The sequence below is a fragment of the Falco naumanni genome, chromosome 7 (genome assembly GCF_017639655.2).
Source record: "Falco naumanni isolate bFalNau1 chromosome 7, bFalNau1.pat, whole genome shotgun sequence".
Taxonomy (NCBI): Eukaryota; Metazoa; Chordata; class Aves; order Falconiformes; family Falconidae; genus Falco; species Falco naumanni.
In genome coordinates, this window is record NC_054060.1 from 17,610,672 (window position 1) to 17,629,193 (window position 18,522).

Consider the following 18,522-nt stretch of genomic DNA (forward strand, 5'->3'; position numbering starts at 1 on the left):
CTTCAGGTTTCTGTTGCTCACTATGTTCTTTTGATGTTCTGGCAATTTGAACTTTCTTCATGGAGGCTCCAGATGATGACCTGCACTTACCTTTCTTCCCTGCTACTATTTAAAAACAGAAGGGAAGGAGGGGGAAAAATTGTCTTGCTACATTCATAACCTGTCACCTTATTTCCCATAAATGAGTGGCAGCACTTTTCCCTTTCTTTTTCGAAAATACTCATTCCTCCTTGCTTCTTTCCATTCTTAAGAACAGACACTATTCTCTGTGTGTTCAGTGCTTCAAGCTCTTGAATTATCACCAACTACAGTATTTCAGAAACATTTTATTTATGGGCTTTCTCTTGAAGATACCGTTTATTCTGACAGTGAAACATAAATGGAAGTAATTCTTGTGAGTTCTTTCACTAAAACCCCTGTAAATTTAATCCCTAATGACTGCTAACTTTACTGGTTTATCACAAATCCCTCTAGGTATCACTTTCTCTTATTATCCTTTCAGCATGACAAACGCTTTATTAAGAACAGCCTAATTATCTGTTTCCTATTAGACTTTGTTATTTTATATAGGTCACTGTACTATGATTTTAGACACACTTCTGATTAAGGAGCAAAAAGGTTAAGCTACGTGATTCTGGGAGTAGTCCTTGGGAGAATTGGGCCTCAAGAACACGTGACAGGGTCAGAATTTCTTCCCTAAATTTCCTTTTTCTCTCAGGAAATACTTATCTGTTTATTGACTTATATTGATAGCATGAAATTGCAGTTCTCCTGCTGCCTCATGTACTTTGATATGTTGCTGGAGGACAGAACACAGTAGGATTCACTGCCTTATATATGAGGTTAATGTTATTATTGCCCTTTGTATTCCTGCCCTGACAAGTAGTCCATATTGCTCTATAGCCTGAAATAGCTAGGATTGTGTATTTTAGACCTAAAAGGATCAAATCACTTTCTCTAAGTATAAGTGACATGAAGACTAGAGGTCAAAACTATACAACTAATATACTGCAGGCAAGTAAATGTAAATGACTACTTTCCAGGACTTTGGGAAGAAATATGCTTCAAGAGGGATCAGAAGATGAGTGCTTTTAAAATTAATCTTTTTAAACATAACACTCTACCGATTATGAAAATTGTTTCTTTTCTTCTTAATGTTCCCAACACATTTTTGCTGTCACTTCTCACTTTGATGCATAGGTCCTGTAGCATTAGGTATTGTCACAAAAAGTTTGAAAAAGCAAAGCCTGGACGCTGTTTCATCTTTCCTGTCACTTTGTCAATCTTACTGGTGCACGCTAATTAATTTCTCATATTTAAGGAAATAGAAGGGAAAGGTGGTCACAGAGAAGCAAACAATTATTTATTTATTAACAAAAAAGTGGCAAAACTGATAGCAAATTAATGGCATAGACTTGGTAAACTGCTCAAAGAAAAATGAAGGGGCAGGTGTCTTTGCATGCCATGGTAACTGTGGCAGGACAGTGATGAATCAAATCAAATATTTCTGTGCCGGGGATGACTTCTTACCCCATAATTGGTTTCACAAGATTAATAATTTTGTGTCTGTCTGCAAGTTTAATTATCATCAAGGGAAATGTATTGAAAATCGAATGGGTACATTCTCAGGGGGAAGTGAACATTTAAAATTAAAATTAACAGTCTTAATATCTCTAAATAAAAAAAATCAATTTAAATTATGTCAGTATTTAAAAGTATAAAATGGGAAGGAACCAGAATTGTCTCACCATCCAAAGATTAATGATGCAATTCCTCTGCTGGTGTAAGCCTAAAATGCTTCTGACCCAATATATATTTCACAAAAATAAGAATGTCATATGCAAAATATCTTTGAAACTATAATGGTGGACTACAGAGACCCAGTTCACAGTAAGGTGAAAGTCTGTATCCTCGCAACAAAGGCAACAGACTTCTGGTTAGTGGGTGGTGTAATTGATCATCCTCCCACTGCTAGACTGAGAGCAGCAATGCATGACAAAGCAGACACTGGATTACGCAAGAACAGAGATAAAGCACAAGTATACAGGCACACTTGGGATGATTTAAACTAGGTCGAGGGATGCATAGGCCCAATTTTGCTGGTAAAATACAGTAGTATAGCAGTGTATGGTTAATATTTTGTACAGTGGAATAAATCTTACCTGTTTCTGTCAGGCGAAAAGGACTACTGATAGCAGAGGTGCTATTCAGAGTTGAAATATTATTTGGAAAACACACAGAACTTTTTTCTTTGGGGTCTCTTTCCTTCTGATCACTATACTCTCTAATTCATTCTTAAGGACCCATTTAAATTACAGGGATATTGCAGTAAGGAAGATAAAATTTCTTTATATTAAAAATGTTTTATTTTGTGCGCCTTTGATGTACTATACTAGAGCAAATGGGGCGTAGTCTTCCAAACTGGGAGATGTTCCTATACCCATAACATCATGTGGGCAAAAATGGACAGACTGAGGCAGAATTCCATCCTGGTTTCCTCCTTCCAAGAACCATTTTTTTTTTTATTTCTCCATATAGCTATTCGTAGTATTGAATAAATATTGTATTTGTGGAAAAAAATACTTTTAGGTTTCCCAAAGACTTTTTATTTAAGACAAGTAGCATTTTATCTACATACATACAGTTTAAAAGTGCTTAGTGATTTACAAAAAATTATCTGGACTGACAACTTGAACCATAAGACTATTGCAAAATGATCTCCCGTGTTGCTGTAGGCACAGACAGCTCCCAAATTAGGGCAGGATGCCTATCCTTGTACCACATTAATTTGGTTGGCAAAGCGGAAAAACAGTGACAGCCTGTGATTTAAAAAAAATGAGTCATAAACCTCTGAATAACAGGTTTTATATTAGAAATGGCAGTTCAGCTGGGCACTGCTGAAATAAACAGTAATGATGATAGAAATCATGCTTGCGTTATGTACTGAAACCTTAAAAGTTGTGTGCTGCAAACATTAACTAAAAGTTTTTGTAAGTATTACAGTTTTGCTTAAATTCAATAGCATAGTCAAGTACTTCTTGCCTTCCATTAAATTAAACAACTGGAGTTACCAGTATAATTTTTAACAGTTTCGCATTTGCTTTAAACAGACACTTGCAGCCCGAAAATCTGGTATTTCCATGGCCATGCTCATCCGGACCTCCATAAACAATGATGAAATGGTGAGTGTTTTCAATGGCAGGTTTAAGTCATTTAAATAATGTAGAAATTTTTGTTCAAAACTCTTCAGAAATTATTTCAGCCTTCGACACTCCAAACTGGATAAAACTGAGTGTACAAGCATTCCATTTATTGTGTAGCCACTTTCAGGGATCTTGAGCAAAATTTGCCGCATGATTCACAGTGACAAGACCAGGTTTGCTTCTGCTGACTCATATCAATGACGGTCAGAAGAGACTAAGCAAGAAATTTCTGTTTTACAAAGTAGTTGCTTGGGGAAATGTTTTGTTTTAAATAGTCCAGCTGCACCATGCTTTACCTGCAGTCTTTCGACATCCTGAAGTTTCTCTTCACATCGTGAATACCATTAGAATGACAGGACTCTGCAGTAAGATTTCTGTGTGATTATTATTTTTTTCCCCAGTTCTTATAGGTGGTCAGGCATTATTTGATTTTGTAAATGTAGCTGCTGCTAAATAACAATATGATTCTAGATAAGGAAATATTTAATTCATACAAGAAGTGCCCAGAAGAACCTTTTGAAAAAAATTTGTATTCTTACAGCTAGTAAAACCTCTGTGTTGTGGTTTTCCCTTATTGACTTAACTTATATTTTGCAAAAGACATTAATTTTAAACAAAAACACAACAGGTGCCATTTTCTTCAGGGATACTTAGTGTGATGCAAACAGATTTACATGGCTGAACTAAGCAAAAGCACAAATTTGAAGGAATAAAGGCCTCTTTCATGTTCCTTAAATTGCTAGTGAAACATAGCCTTCTAGAATATATCCTAAATTGAAAGAAATGAAGTGTTGAATTTTTCTTACACTGTTGCTAAGAACTGGAAGAGCAGAATATATTGACAGATATTCTGGAAACTGAAACCCATAGCACAAGTATACACATGTCCATTACTGTTCTCTGATTTATTGTGAACTTTCTGTGTTTATATGGTGATCATAAAGGAGTAGTTAGGTAGTGCTCAGAGGTGAATTGATGAGTAGGAAACATCTGGTGTTTGAAATGATCTTTCAGTAGGAGCAGTAGGTATTTAGTTCTGCTATCTCAAAATAGCAACAAAGGTTGATAAAGTAGAGAAGAACTATGGAATCTTAAAAAGAAGTTAAAAGCTGCGGGAAAATTACTGAGAACGAAATTATGCCATGCAAGTGATACAAAATACTTTTTCCATCAATGTTACAGCTGCTACAAAAATATCTTAGTTCAGTAAAAGACCCTAAGATACTCCATATGCTTTATTAAAAGATGTCTTCTAAACAAATCCAGTGATGACTGACATTCCTCAGGGGTCAGTACTGGGACCAGTGCCGTTTGTCAATGAGAACCTTTGTCAAAAAGACAAAAAAACCACCAAAACCCAGCAATCTTTGTCAATGACACAGACAGTGGGATTGAGTGCACCTTCAGTAAGTTTGCCAACACTAAGCTGTGTGATGTGGTTGACATGCTGGAGGGCAGGGATGCCATCCAGTGGGACCTTGACAGGCTTGAGAGGTGGGCCCGTGCAAACCTCATGAAGTTCAACAAGACCAAGTGCGAGGTCCTGCATGTGGGTCAGGGGAGTCCCAAGCACAAATACAGGCAGAGAATGAATTGAGAGTGGCCCTGAGGAGGAGGACTTGGGGTTGCTGGTAGATGTGAAGCTCAACATGGCCCAGCAATGTGCGCTCACAGCCCAGAAAGCCAGCCCTATCCCGGGCTGCATCACAAGAAGTGTGACCAGCAAGTCAAGGGGGGGGGCGGGATTCTGCCCCGCCACTCCGCTCTCGTGAGACCCCACCTGCAGCCCTGCATCCAGCCCTGGGCCCCCAACTTAAGGAGGACATGAACCTGTTGGAACAAGTCCAGAGGAAGCCACGAAGAAAATCAGAGGGCTGGAGCACCTCCCCTGTGAAGACGGGCTGAGAGAGTTGAGGTTGTTCAGCTTGGAGAAGACAAGGCGTCAGGGCACCTTATAGCACCTGCCAGTAAAGGGGGCCTATAGGAAAGCTGGAGAGGGACTTTTTACAAGGGCACGTAGTAATCAGACAAGGGGTAATGGCTTTAAGCTGAAAGAGGGTACATTTAGATTAGACATTAGGAAGAAATTCTTCACTGTGAGGGTGGTGAGGCATAGGACCAGGTTGCCCAGAGATGCTGTGGATGCCCCATGCCTGGAAGTGTTCAAGGCAGGTTGAACAGGTCTTTGAGCAACCTGGTCTGGTGGAAGGTGTCCCTGCTCATGGCAGGGGAGTTGGAACTAGGCAATATTTAAGGTCCCTTCCAACCCAAACTGTTCTTGTGACACTAGGAAAACCACTTACAAGTATTACCACCTTTTATGACAACAAATACAGTTACATGCCTCCCCTCATGCAAAAATCTACCAGACTGACTTTGGAAGGCTAAAGGTGCAAGTTTTGGAGATAATATTAGTTGCCAACTAATTCAGTACAAGAAAGAATAATTAGGACTACATTTATAGATTCTGACTTAAGTGATACTGTTCAGGAGGAAAAAAGAAGACAGCAGATCCCAATGGAGAGCTTAGTGCAATCATTTCTCAATGCTTGCTGTCAATCTGGAGAGACTATTGAACTCTGATTCAGGAGGAAAGGGAAAAATAAGTTGGATGTATTTTTACACCATTATGCTTTTTGGCCTCAGTTTGAACGAGGACATATGAAAAATTGTGTACTAGAAATAGGTATTTCTTAATAAATTCTTAAATAAAGACAAAAGTCTGAAGGCAGACAACAAATAAAATTTAGATACATAAAAGCTTATTTGATTAGAAAATGAAAAAAGCGAATTCAGAGAAGCCTGTTATATGCCAGCCCTTACTAAACATACTAAAAAGAAGCGGATACTCTTTTGAAAATAAATGTAATGGTACAGCCAGTAAAACCACTTGCAAGATATTTAAAACAAGTAAAAAGTAATACTTTTCTACTTGGTCTGTAAGTAGCCAGCAGAACTTAATGCCCTAAGGCACCATTAAAACTGGGTAGAGCAACATTTGAAAACAAAAAGAACAGACATTTTCAGGCATAAAAGAACTCTCCGGATACTCTCCACAAAACCAGATGAAGTGCAGACACTGGCGAGAGTTAAGGAAGAAAATCCCCTTTGGGCAAGTTATTCCTCCGATTAAGGCTTTTCTGGTTTTTACTCTCCCTCAGCTTTTTCTGGAGGGAATATTAGTGGCTCTGATGGAAGCAGGTTAGAATCAGTACTGAAATTCTTTGAACTAATGCCTTTTATTAAAAAATTAAATGCCACTTACTCAAACAATTAAAACCTGGAGTTAAATGATTTGAGCTTTGCCACTTGACATTGTTATCCTTCTGGTATAACACATTCATGACACAAAAAGTTTTTATGTTCTCAGGCACTGATCCAAAGACATTTTAAGCAGTGTCAAATTATTAACTTCAGTGATGCTTAAACGTATGCTTTCAATTCAGCATTCATTTAATTGCTTTGCTGAACAAAGAGATGCAAGTTTGTGAAGAAAATACTTCAAAGATACTGAAGAAGTATATGTGACAGGAATAAACTTCACTTTGGAGGATAAGCAGATAACTAAATAAACCTATATATTAACAGTGCTAAATGTTATGCCCAGAGCTCAGTAAATGCATATAATAGATACATTTAAAGAGAGAAGAGTATTAGTAATGAAAGCCTCTAGACAGTAAGATAAATTTCTTCTTTACAATTGTAGTTTTCTTTATTAACAACAGGGGAAAGATCATGTTCAGCAGCAAAACTGATCTACAAATTATGTCTTTCAGCTGAAAACTTCATTTACCCTCAGATGTTTTTTTCAAGGCCTGTTGAGCTGTGCCATTTCAGTACTTGCTGCCATTTCAGAAACAGACAAAAGTTACTGGTAAAATTCTAAAATTATTTATACGGTGAAAAAACATCAAAGCTGAACAGTATGAAAGGGTAAGATTTGTACAGATACTACTAGAGTTCAGGAGTGCGAGACTGTAGTCTGCAAAGGAATCTTCAAAGACCTGGTAGATTCTGAGAAAAATGATTCCTCAACAAGCTGCATAAATTCACTTTAGGTTGCTTTTGACATTTTCTTTCTGATCCCTGTAGCTGGTAAGTTGTGACATGGGAGGCAAGGGTGTGAGAAACACATTAGGATGACATTTGCCAAGTTAGGTGTCTATGACGAGCACAGTCCCTTTTAGGGTCTGCAAAATCAAACCAGTGCAGATGTTTGCTTGCTTTCAGGGGAGTTACTAAGTGGCTAATTGTGGAGGAAAGGCTAAGAAAGCAGCCTGGAGAGCAATTCAATATTTGTATTAGTCTGTCCTGCTATATCACCTTCTTTTCTTAGTTTAGTTCTACAGTGTTCTCAGAGGTGCTAGGATCAAACGTCCATGAAGTGTCTGACCACATTTATTTGGCCAGGCTTCACAGGATGGATGTTGTTTTTAGCATGTAACTATGAACTTCAGTAAGAGCTGTGGGAGTACTTAACATTTGTTTCTATTTGTAGTGCCTGAACCTATGAATCAGTAGATTTGTGGCTACATGGTAATAGTTTTCTGGGGTAGCAAAATTCCCTTAACTGATGACTCTGTGCAACATTATGCAGATATGCACACAAAAATATTCTATCAGGCAATTTATTATTAGAAGAATATTTCATATGTTTGAGTGGAGATGCAGATAGATAAAACCAAGAGCATGTCAGCATGTTTTTAGGCTAATATCTTGCATTTGGCATATACTTACCACAATTGAATATTAAAATTACAGTAGTGTTAACAAATACTCAATGGAATAAGTTAGCCTTGCTTTCTATGCTATCCATAACTGTGGCGGTGATGCTAAAGCTGATATGGACAAACCACACAAATTCCAGAATGTTGTCCCCTAGTTTGAAGAGTTGGTGGGACGGACAGACTTTAAGAAATAACCCATTTCCTACTGTGCTACCTTTTTAAATATGGTTTCTTTGTGAAAAAATAATGTATTCATTTATAAGGGAATGGATCTAGAACTTATAATACGTTTATGGCAGGCATGTGTGCAGTTACTGGGGAAAAAAAAACCCCAAACAAACAAAAAAACACTGCCAAGGTTGTATTATTGTGTGGTGCTGAGTACGGCCTACAGGCTGCTGAGTGTTTCTTGTTCCGAATAAATCAATAGGACTTATATCTGAATGCCTAAAAACAAAGCTTGAATAAACAAACCAGACCATTGTGGCCATCTAAGCCTATGCTTTATACACAAAACTTCAGGGACTGCTTTGGTTTCACCTTATTAAGCACTAAGGAGCTAAGAGTCAGGTTGTTTGCAGTACTAATTAGTAAATAGCCAATAATTGTTCTGCTAGAACTAGTTATGTGTCCTAAGCTAAACGGTCCAAGAAATGGGCGTGGAACTTTAAGAGTATGGATCATTATTGTTTATAGCTAAAAAGCATCCTGGTGCTTAAAAAGGAAGTTGTGAGAATGTTATTATAGGGATACAGACAAAATGGAAACACAGAATTAGCCTGCATTTATTTGATGAGATTATATACACACAAAATATTAAAGAATAGTACTGTGTATAACTGAGGTACATTTTGTGCAGTGTGTCTGAGTTCCTGTAGGAAGTATTTAAATATTCAAAAGTAATGTGTTAGGTAGTTACTTAAAATGCATCTGTGAGTGCAACACTTATGATTTTTTAAATTTCTGCCTCAAAATAGGAAAAACACATAGGACTCTGTTAACTGACTGACTTGATTCCAACTTAATTCTCCTGTGTCTGTAATCAGTGAAAACGTACATCCAGTTATTTTGTCTTCAAAGTGCAAGGCAAAATGAATAAATCAGTATTTTGCAAATTAGTTCATACTTCAATGCATACTCTGGTATTTTGCAACATTGTAAGTGTAATGACATATACTTTAGCCTCCAGTTCACTTGTATTAAGCAATACTTCAGCCAAAGTCTTGATTATTTTTTTTCTTACCCAACAGAAAATACATGTCTTCAAGAAGACGCTGCAGGCTTTGATCTATCCAATATCATCAACTACACCTCATAACTTTGAAGTTTGGACAGCTACAACTCCCACATACTGTTATGAATGTGAAGGTCTACTTTGGGGCATAGCTAGACAAGGCATGAGGTGCACCGAATGTGGTGTAAAATGTCATGAGAAGTGCCAAGATCTCCTAAACGCAGACTGTTTGCAGAGTGAGTATTTCCTGACAGCTAAAGCTTTGCAATACTTCACACCTTTTGATTTTGTGCACACACTCAGACATTTCCTGAAATGAAAGGCCAGATCATCAGTGAAGGCATGTTGATACTCATTGGCTGAGGAGCTAGCCAGAAAGTTCATTAAATACCTTCTGTTAATTCTGCTTTTGTCCTTGGAACTTGCCAAACGTTGCTGGTGAGTTATGAAATAATGCTTGGTAGCATGAGTGCATTATTTACTTTCCACTGCCTATGGCAACATCTAGAGTAATTTGTTACATGATGTAAACCCTCTTTGTTTTGTTTAACTCGTAACAAAAGAAATGTCAAAACAAAGATGAAAAAAGAAGTTCCTAATACTTATTATAGTCATATTAATGTGCTACAGAATAGACAAAAATATGAAACATTAAATAGGATCTTGTCCCTTCGAAATACCAAATCATGTATGTTTAAGGGGAAAAAAAAATTAGTTAGGAAGTCCTTTGTCTTTGCTTTTTCATTGGCCAAATTGATCCCAGCCACCATGCATTCCCCTCCAAAAATATTTGAGGTTGCAATATAAATACTACACGAGACTTGAAACAACAAAAAAATTAGACCTATAAACTTTCTGATATTTTGATTTTGGAATGGAAGGGGCTTTTACAACTCCGGAGTTCTTCCACATTGTTCACTGTTAATGTCTTGAGAGTTTACCTAGCTTCTACATGTAGAAAAAGTACACAGATATTCCAGTCAAATCTTCTTTCTTCCTTTTGTTCAGGGACTAATCACAATTTCCCAGAGCAGCTGAGCCCATGAAGCATAAATCAATGACAAATGTCTAAATCAAACTGCTTAACTGTGTTTAATTGTGATTCAACACTACAGTTGAAACTGGGCAGTGTTTGACAGCTAAGCTTTTGACAGTTTCACAAGTGAGAAAAGAATGTATATTGTGCAGCGTTAATATGATTTCTGGTGGTGAGTTTTCAGAAGTTATAAAGAATATACTTGTAGCTTCTTCAATAAGTGCAAATAACTTCTTTTAACTGGACTGTAACAAAAGAAGGTATGCTTTCATCATTTCAGTTCCTTTTCACTCTTATTGAATAATTGTCCCATTTTGTTCTATGTATATTTTAAAACTAGCTAAAAAGAATAAATTGTACATCAGCCCATTGATCTCTCCAGTTTAGGTAGGCTTTTGACACCGTAGTTCTTCTGGGAATCACCAGGAATTACCTGGACTTAGAGACATGAAAATGAGTTAAAATGATGAGCTTGTACTTCTGCTGGCAACAGGATACGTGCAATAGACTTGCCAACTAACTGCTCATTAAGTTGATGGAGGAAGTAGAAATAGATTTCCTGAATTAATCTGTCCCCTTATGCACATCTTGTTTAGCACTGTTTATGTACAGGAGGAAGAAAACATGGAGAAGGGGCACTGAATTGATTCTGATATTCTCAAAAATGAAATTCATCTTGTAGGAGGGTCTTGAAGCAAATCTTTATGGATCACAATGAATCTAGTTGAAGCTAATTGGCTGCACATTCTTCAAGGAATCGGGCTATTGCTGGATTTTGAGCTTCTTTGCTAGGACTCTCATTTGCTGCTCCCTGAAAATGCTGACCTATTCTGTGGCAAAGAGATAACTATCAAGTGTTTTATACAGTATTATGTGTAATTGTGTAATTACATACATAATGGTCAATGGTCTAGAAATTGAATCATAGAATCATTAAGGCTGGAAAAGACCTTTGATATCAAGTCCAACCATTAACATGACTGCCAAGTCAGTCACTAAACCATATAGCTGTGCTGCATCCACACGATTCTACCATCTCCCTGGGCAGCTTGTTGCAATGCTTGACCACCCTTTCAGTAAAGAATTTTTTCCTAGTATCCAATCTAAACCTCCATCTGAACTTGAGACTTTTTCCTCTTGTCCTAGTGCTTGTTATCTGGGAGAAGAGACCTGCCTACAACCCCCTTGCAGCAGCTGTAGGGAGTGATGAGGTCCCCCCTGAGCCCCCTCCTCTCCAGGCTGAACCCCCCCAGCCCTCCCAGCCGCTCCCCATGGGACTCGTGCCCCAGCCCCTTCCCCAGCCCCTGCCCGGCTCTGGACACGCTGCAGCCCCTCAATGTCCCCCCTGCAGTGAGGGCCCAGCGCTGACCCCAGGATTCGAGGAGCGGCCGCACCAGTGCCCAGCGCAGGGGGACGGTCACTGCCCCGGCCCCGCTGGCCATGCTGTGTCTGACACAAGCCGGGCGCTGCTGGCCTCCTCGGCCACCCGGGCCCCCAGGGGGCTCATGCCCAGCCGGCCCAGGCAGCCCCCCAGGCCCATTCCCGCCGGGCAGGGCCCAGCCGCTCGCCCCAGGCTGCAGCGCTGTGTGGGGCTGGTGTGACCCACGGGCAGGGCCCGGCACCGAGCCTGGTTCAACCTCACACAATTGGCCTCGGCCCATCGATGCAGCCTGTCCAGATCCCTCTGCAGAGCCTCCTGCCCTCCAGCAGATCAACACTGGCCCCTAACTTGGTGTCCTCTGCAAACTCAATGAGGGTGCACTCAATCCCCTCATACACATTGCCGATAAACATATTAAACAGGACTGAGCCCTGGGGAGCACCACTTGTGGCCAGCTGGATGTAACTCCATTCACTACCACTCTTTGGGCTTGGCTGTTCAGCCAACATTTTACCCAGCAAAGGGTATGCAAATCTTTTGGAGCATCCTGTCATATGTTTTGCAACTGATTAATTGTTCTGTGAGTTGGAATGTTATACTATGAAAATGAGGTTCATGTGCTTTGTTTCATTTATGTTAAAAATGTTCAACATTCCATTGAAAAAAATAATTGACCAGTGCAGTTGGTTAAATCTCTTTCTAAGAAATATCTAAGAGATAAATCTATTTTGAAGAAAGCTGATGCCTACAGTATCATAAAGTGAAATGTGTGTGGTTCACTGTGGTTATATTTATCACAGTCATCCTTTTGGCTATCTCATAATCACTAGGTCTCCAAGCATCTGTGATTTTATTTTTTATATATGTAATGATTGCTAATGTAGGCTGCAGAAAATCAACATCTTAAGCTCTTTAAAGTCAATACCTAAACTTGCTCTAAATTAGGTTTAAACAAAATCAGTAATACTTTCATTAGACCTCTCATCTTCAACAAGATATCCCTTTCCTCGTAGTAGGTGCAATCTTAAATCAGAATTGATTCCAATCATGTTGAGTTTGTATCTGTTTGTATCTGTCCCTAGGGTAAAAGGGGCTTATTAACTTCCTATGCAATATAAGTAACAATATTGTCTTAATTAGTCTTAATGCTGCTTGAAAAGAGCTGTTGGTAGACTGTCAGCAATAGAGTATGTAAAAATGGCTGCAATAAATAATTTAGGGTAAATAGAAGGCTGTGATGATTTTTCAGTAAAACCTAAAGGAAGCTGTGTTTGAACAAATATTCCAATTTTATCTGTACTCTCAAAAATCAGGAAGTTTTTCAACAGGAATACATTATTGCTATTCAGATTGTGTCCCTAGTTTATCACTTTGTTATGATTTTGTATCTGCTAAGGAAGGGCAGAAAATAGAAAATTAAAGATGTTGCTCTTCTACATCTTGCAGGAGCCACCTGTCATGCTTTCCGGGCAGGTCAGCATTCATCTGTTTTGTGATAAAATCACCAGAGAATTCTTTAACTGGTATTTGGTTTCATGGTAGCATTTAATTCTTTTTCTACTAATTTGTAATTTTTCAGCATGGAAAAGCCTTAATCCCTAGAACTTTGTTCTTCTGTATTCAAAAAATGAGATACTTGGGCTGAGATTATCAGGATTTCTCAAGATTTAGTAGCCATGGAACTTGAAGAAGCCATGTAATTCAGCCTTTTGACAGTCTGGAATCATTGGTATCTGGTATCTCACCTCATGCTTTTCCAATATTACGACATTATGCCTTATTTCTCCCTCTTTTTCATCCTTGTGAAGAAACCTTCAGATAATAAAAAAAAGTTAAGAAACCAGAGCATAAAATATTTGTTCTGTAAGACTTCACTGAGATCTTAAGCTGAAAGATAACCCTTTCCAGCTCTACAGATGTGTTAATAGTTTCTTCTTTAGTCATTGCAAGCTGAGAGCGCCTTAGCAAAAAAATGCCATCAAAAGAACACAGTGGTGTTTGATGCCATTGTAAAGAAGGAACTATGTTCCTCTTCGATATTGAGATATCTGAATTCTAATGGTTTAGCAAATTGTTCAGCATAATTCTAAACTTAATTTTACTGTTCATTTAAAGGGAACAATAATACTTTGATCCTCCCAGGAGCTGAGGATGGCTAGTTGGATGAGGTTTTCACAACCTTTTGGAAGGGTAAAGTACTTACTGCTGCTAGTGATAACGATGATGACGATGGTCACACTCCGTTCCTTGAACACTCAAGTAGTATTTAACAACATGAGCTAAAATTTAGCAATACCTATAGCAAGAGTTAATGTGTCATTGATTATAAAATGTGTAGTGTTCTTCCATCTTGCTTTATATGTCAGTCTTATTGAAAGATAAAATGGCCTGTTGAGCACTGCAGGAATTTAAATTTTTGCTTTCAGCATTTTAATACTGTTCTGACTAGACAAGTGTTTCTCTTCTACTACTCAGCTCCAAGATGGACATTTGTTGGTTTTTTTTCAAGAGTACACTTAGGTTATTCCAATACAACATGTATTGTAGAGACATTTATCAGAAACACTTTCCTCTGACAGACAAAGGACATTTTATAAGAACTTCATGTCAGCTTTTCAAGGGCTTCTGAGACCAGGTATGATTTTTTAGGGAGAGAAATCTCTTCAGAGCTCTCCTGGAAGAACCATGAATAAAACCTGTGACAGCATGGTCTCCCTATAATTTTTTTTTTAAAACAGTAAAAGCTGTGGTAGGTTTGATGTTCCAGACAAATCAGCAAATCACCTGAGTATTTTCTTTGTTTTCTAGACATTATAAAATAAGGGTAGACTTGACATACCGCCTCAGGTTATTACAGTCTAGAAGTTATTCTCACATAGATAATATCTTTTGAATTCTTCTACCATCCTTATCTACTTACTGAAATTATCAGTAATGACAATTTTAATGGAGAGAGAAACCTGTCTGTTCCATACCTGTGATATATTATTTTCTGGGTGGTCACTCAAGAGGCCCTAAAATTTAATACTACTACGGCACAGGTGTGGTGTCTAATGATTGAGTTGTAATACCACAATTTAGTGATTCCTTTTTTCTTTTCTTTATTTTTCTTTTCTTTTTTTTTTTTTTTTAACACTGGTATTTTGTAGTAATGTGAAAACAAAGCGTGCAGCCATTTTACACTTGGAGCAAGCTGTGAATCATTGCCAGTGTATTGGCAAAAGAGGGCAAGTGTTGCTGCATCTCAGAACTGACCCTGCAATACCTGTGTTCTGTCACTAGGTTTCCAGCTGCATGACACAAGCCTTTGAAGCAAAGCGATGTATTACTTTCTTGAAAATACATTTGTTTTAGTTAGATGGTTTTCTATTATCTACTGCCACAATATTTACATCTATTAATACATCTGCATCTTTCTATTTCATAAACCTATCCCTGGCCTGCAGTTCTTAAGAGCACTGTAATGTAATGTAAGGTTCACATCACTCTTAACACAATGAATTTGCAAAATTAAATTTCATAAGATTCTCTGTCCTCATCTCACTCTTCCCAGAACCTTCTTTGCATCTACTAGACGCAGTATTCCTTGCAGAAATTCCCTGGGTGGTTCCGGTGTTAGAATTCTTGGAAAAGCATTCCTTTTAATCTATTCAGCTGAAACCTGAGTATAACGTCGTGTCTACTCTTTAGGAGCCTAGGCATAGGAGAGCCCCTTAAATAGCCATCAGAAGATCCCACTGTTAACACGGAGCTTTGTGAAGCACTCCTTTGTTCATGCACAATGTTTAAAGAAGGGATAGAGTGCACTGCTGATCCAGAGTGAGGATGTCATCAGTGTTACAGGACTGTTTGTTTAGGGTAGTCCTAAACTAATCTAAATGCTTAAATCCAGTGAATGTTTACATTCAGTAGATGTTTTAATGCTTCATTAAGTGGATTTATGTGATAATTATATTTTTTTTAATGAACAATGTTCCAGGAAGGAATGAAAAACTTTCCATGAGTGCAGACAGCATCAGCAAATATTGAGATATATCTTTAAGCAGTTAAGAAACTGTCTGAAGCTGCTATGCATCTTTCTTTCTACTATTCGCTAAATCTCCACTGTGAGAGAGCGTGTCAAGAGTTTGGATTAATGCCTCACTGCCAAACAAAAAATTCTCTGAAAAATGAGGTGAAAACACTTGGCTTAAATATTGTTTCTACTAACTTGGGGGAGGGGGGGTGGGTTGTCCTAACGAACCAGGTATGGTTTCTTGTACCATCTTACTCCAAAAGGAGAGAAAGCAAGCAGTGAAAACATCATTATATTATTATGACTTAGGAAAAAAAAAAAAGAAATATTCTTACATATATATATTCTGTTATTTTCTATATAGTAATATATATATTATGTACTTTATATATATTACATATTCTAGTAACAGAAGCAAAGGACAGAGCAGACAGGCCCAGATATTGCACAATTCTACACACCTTTCTGGAAGAATCAGTATGCCTAATTATGTAAAAAAAGTTACTCAAATATTCAGATGTTTTCACAGTACCGATTAGTACTGAATAGTACTGATTCAATAAATATTTCTAGGTATAACACATACTTGATTGAAGTTGAATATCAACCTGTCATGTTAAACTAAATGAATTGATAATTTTACATATCACAAGGAATAAATACAGGACGCTTGATATTATCCACATGAAACACATATCTTCTTTGAGTACTGCAGTACCGAGAATTGGCTGGAGACTCTAGGGGGAAAAAAAGAAATACAATAGCAACTTTTTAGTAAAAGTATTGTCTTTTTCTCTCATTTCAGGAGCTGCTGAGAAAAGTTCCAAACATGGTGCAGAAGATAAAACACAGAATATTATTAGTGCTATGAAGGAAAGAATGAAGATTAGAGAAAAAAATAGACCAGAGGTGTTTGAAGTGATCCAGGAAATGTTTAATATTTCCAAAGAAGATTTTGTACAATATACAAAAGCAGCAAAACAAAGTGTTTTGGATGGAACATCCAAATGGTCAGCAAAAATAACAATCACAGGTAAATTTTCTAATGTTTGCTTTAGGATCTCTTTCTTTCCTAGTCCCCTTGTTCAGGAATAAGATTTATTATAATTAGACCTGGAACTGTGTGTTCATTTGCATACCTGGTGCATCTATAAATAGTTGAATTTGTAGCATGCTAATTGGAAGAGATTTAAGCTACAGCTGTTGGCAAAATTATTTTATGTGCCATGTAAGTAAATGGTCGTCTTGTGTCTCCTCTATCTCTTACCAGTATCTCCTGTGCTAGTGCTTAACTTTTTGTCATCAACTGCAAGAGTTAAAGTCCACAACTGCATTTATGGGTTTTCAATGGCTGTGATGCTAAGAGCATTGCAGCTTGCAATTCCAGACCCCATTAGTTTAAAACTCATCATCCATTCTTTCAGTTTAGTGATGCTGAGCCAGGGAAACCTGCGCACCCAGAACATACTCAAGATTGCTTACAACCGCATTAGCCTGGTTGCTCATGAAGATTTCCAGGCCATCTGACTGACATTTCAGCTTTTGAATTAAAACCTCAGCACAGAAAATCTAAATAAAAGCTCAGCTGACTACAGAGGTCAACCTGACTATGTGATATTGGATTAGAGACAAATAGAGATTAAGCTAAAAGACCAAAGAATTGAAAGGCAGTAATGTGAAACATTAAAGGACTGATTAGATTTCACATCTAAATTAGCCTCAATTTTGTTCTAATGTAATGAAAAATAATAAACCCTTTTCTGATATTAAAAGTAAATCAAATATTTACCCTTTCTCCAGGATTTGTATTATTCCTGTTATGTGGGATAAGGAGATTAACTTTAGGAACTTATTCTTAGATTTTAGTGGTCAGTTTTTCTAAAAATGAGTGAAACAAAAGCTATATTTTTTAAATAAGTGGTGTATGCTTAAGTAACACATGCATTTTTCTCACTACTTAACAGGAACTTGCATAAAAGATATGTTTAAGTCAGTTCTTGGTGCCCAGTGTTTCACATCTGTACATATGGTAATTTTCATAACTTATTTTACAAGATATTTTTCATATATCCTCTGTAAGATCAAACACAGACACTCTGTAAAAAAATACTCTTTTGTTTATGAAACAAGTGGCTAGGATACCCTGACTAGATGGATGGCATCATTCGAACAAGTTACTCCATAAATGTGTAAATGTTTTCAGACTGTCTATCTGCTGGGTAAACATCACTTTACTAGTGTTGATACAAAACTCGCATATTGCTGAATGGCTTGTTTCTTCTCTTTTAGAAGTACAAATCATACTCACTTGAGTTCTTCAGAACTATGACCTGATAAATGAATCATAGAATAATTCAGGAAGTGATGCTAGAAGGGATTTCTACAGTATATTCAAACCAATTGCTAAAAGCAGGGTTAACTTCAAAGTTAGATTAGCTTGCTCAGGGCTTTGTCCAGACTGGATCTGAAACTCTCCAGGGATGGAGATCCACATTCTCTTTGGGAAACCTGTCCTGCTTACTGGAAAAGCTTTTTCAGTTATTAACCACTCACATTGTAAAACCATTTTCCTTATATCCAGCTGTGATATCTCTTGCTTCAGCTTACAGATGTGACATCTTATTTCACTGTGTGGTTTGAGAATAGTCCAGCTTCATAGAATCATAGAACAGTTTGAATTGGAAGGGACCTTTAAATGTCATCTAGTCCAACCCTCCTGCAAGGAGCAGGGACATCCTCAACTAGAGGGGCTTGTCTGGGAACTCATTGTCTCTGCCACATGCACTTTAGGTAGTTGAGGACTGCAGCTTGATCTCCTCTTAGTCTTCATTTCTCTAGGGTAAGCAAACCAAGACCCTTAGCCTTTTTCCATATGTTATGTGCCCCAGCCTCCTAGCCAAATTGACAACTCTCTATTGACTTTCTC

At 37.7% G+C, this 18,522-nt stretch overlaps 1 protein-coding gene across 5 annotated transcripts in view; it reads left to right on the forward strand.

Moving 5' to 3' along the window:
• UNC13C (unc-13 homolog C) overlaps positions 1 to 18,522 on the forward strand; it is a 233,908-nt gene that overhangs the window by 97,429 nt on the left and 117,957 nt on the right. For all 5 annotated transcript variants that reach the window (XM_040601370.1, XM_040601366.1, XM_040601367.1 and 2 more), the window contains 3 exons: positions 3,111 to 3,182; positions 9,181 to 9,400; positions 16,402 to 16,629. In XM_040601370.1, the coding sequence (XP_040457304.1) occupies positions 3,111 to 3,182; positions 9,181 to 9,400; positions 16,402 to 16,629 (520 nt within the window). The remainder of the gene's footprint in view (positions 1 to 3,110; positions 3,183 to 9,180; positions 9,401 to 16,401; positions 16,630 to 18,522) is intronic.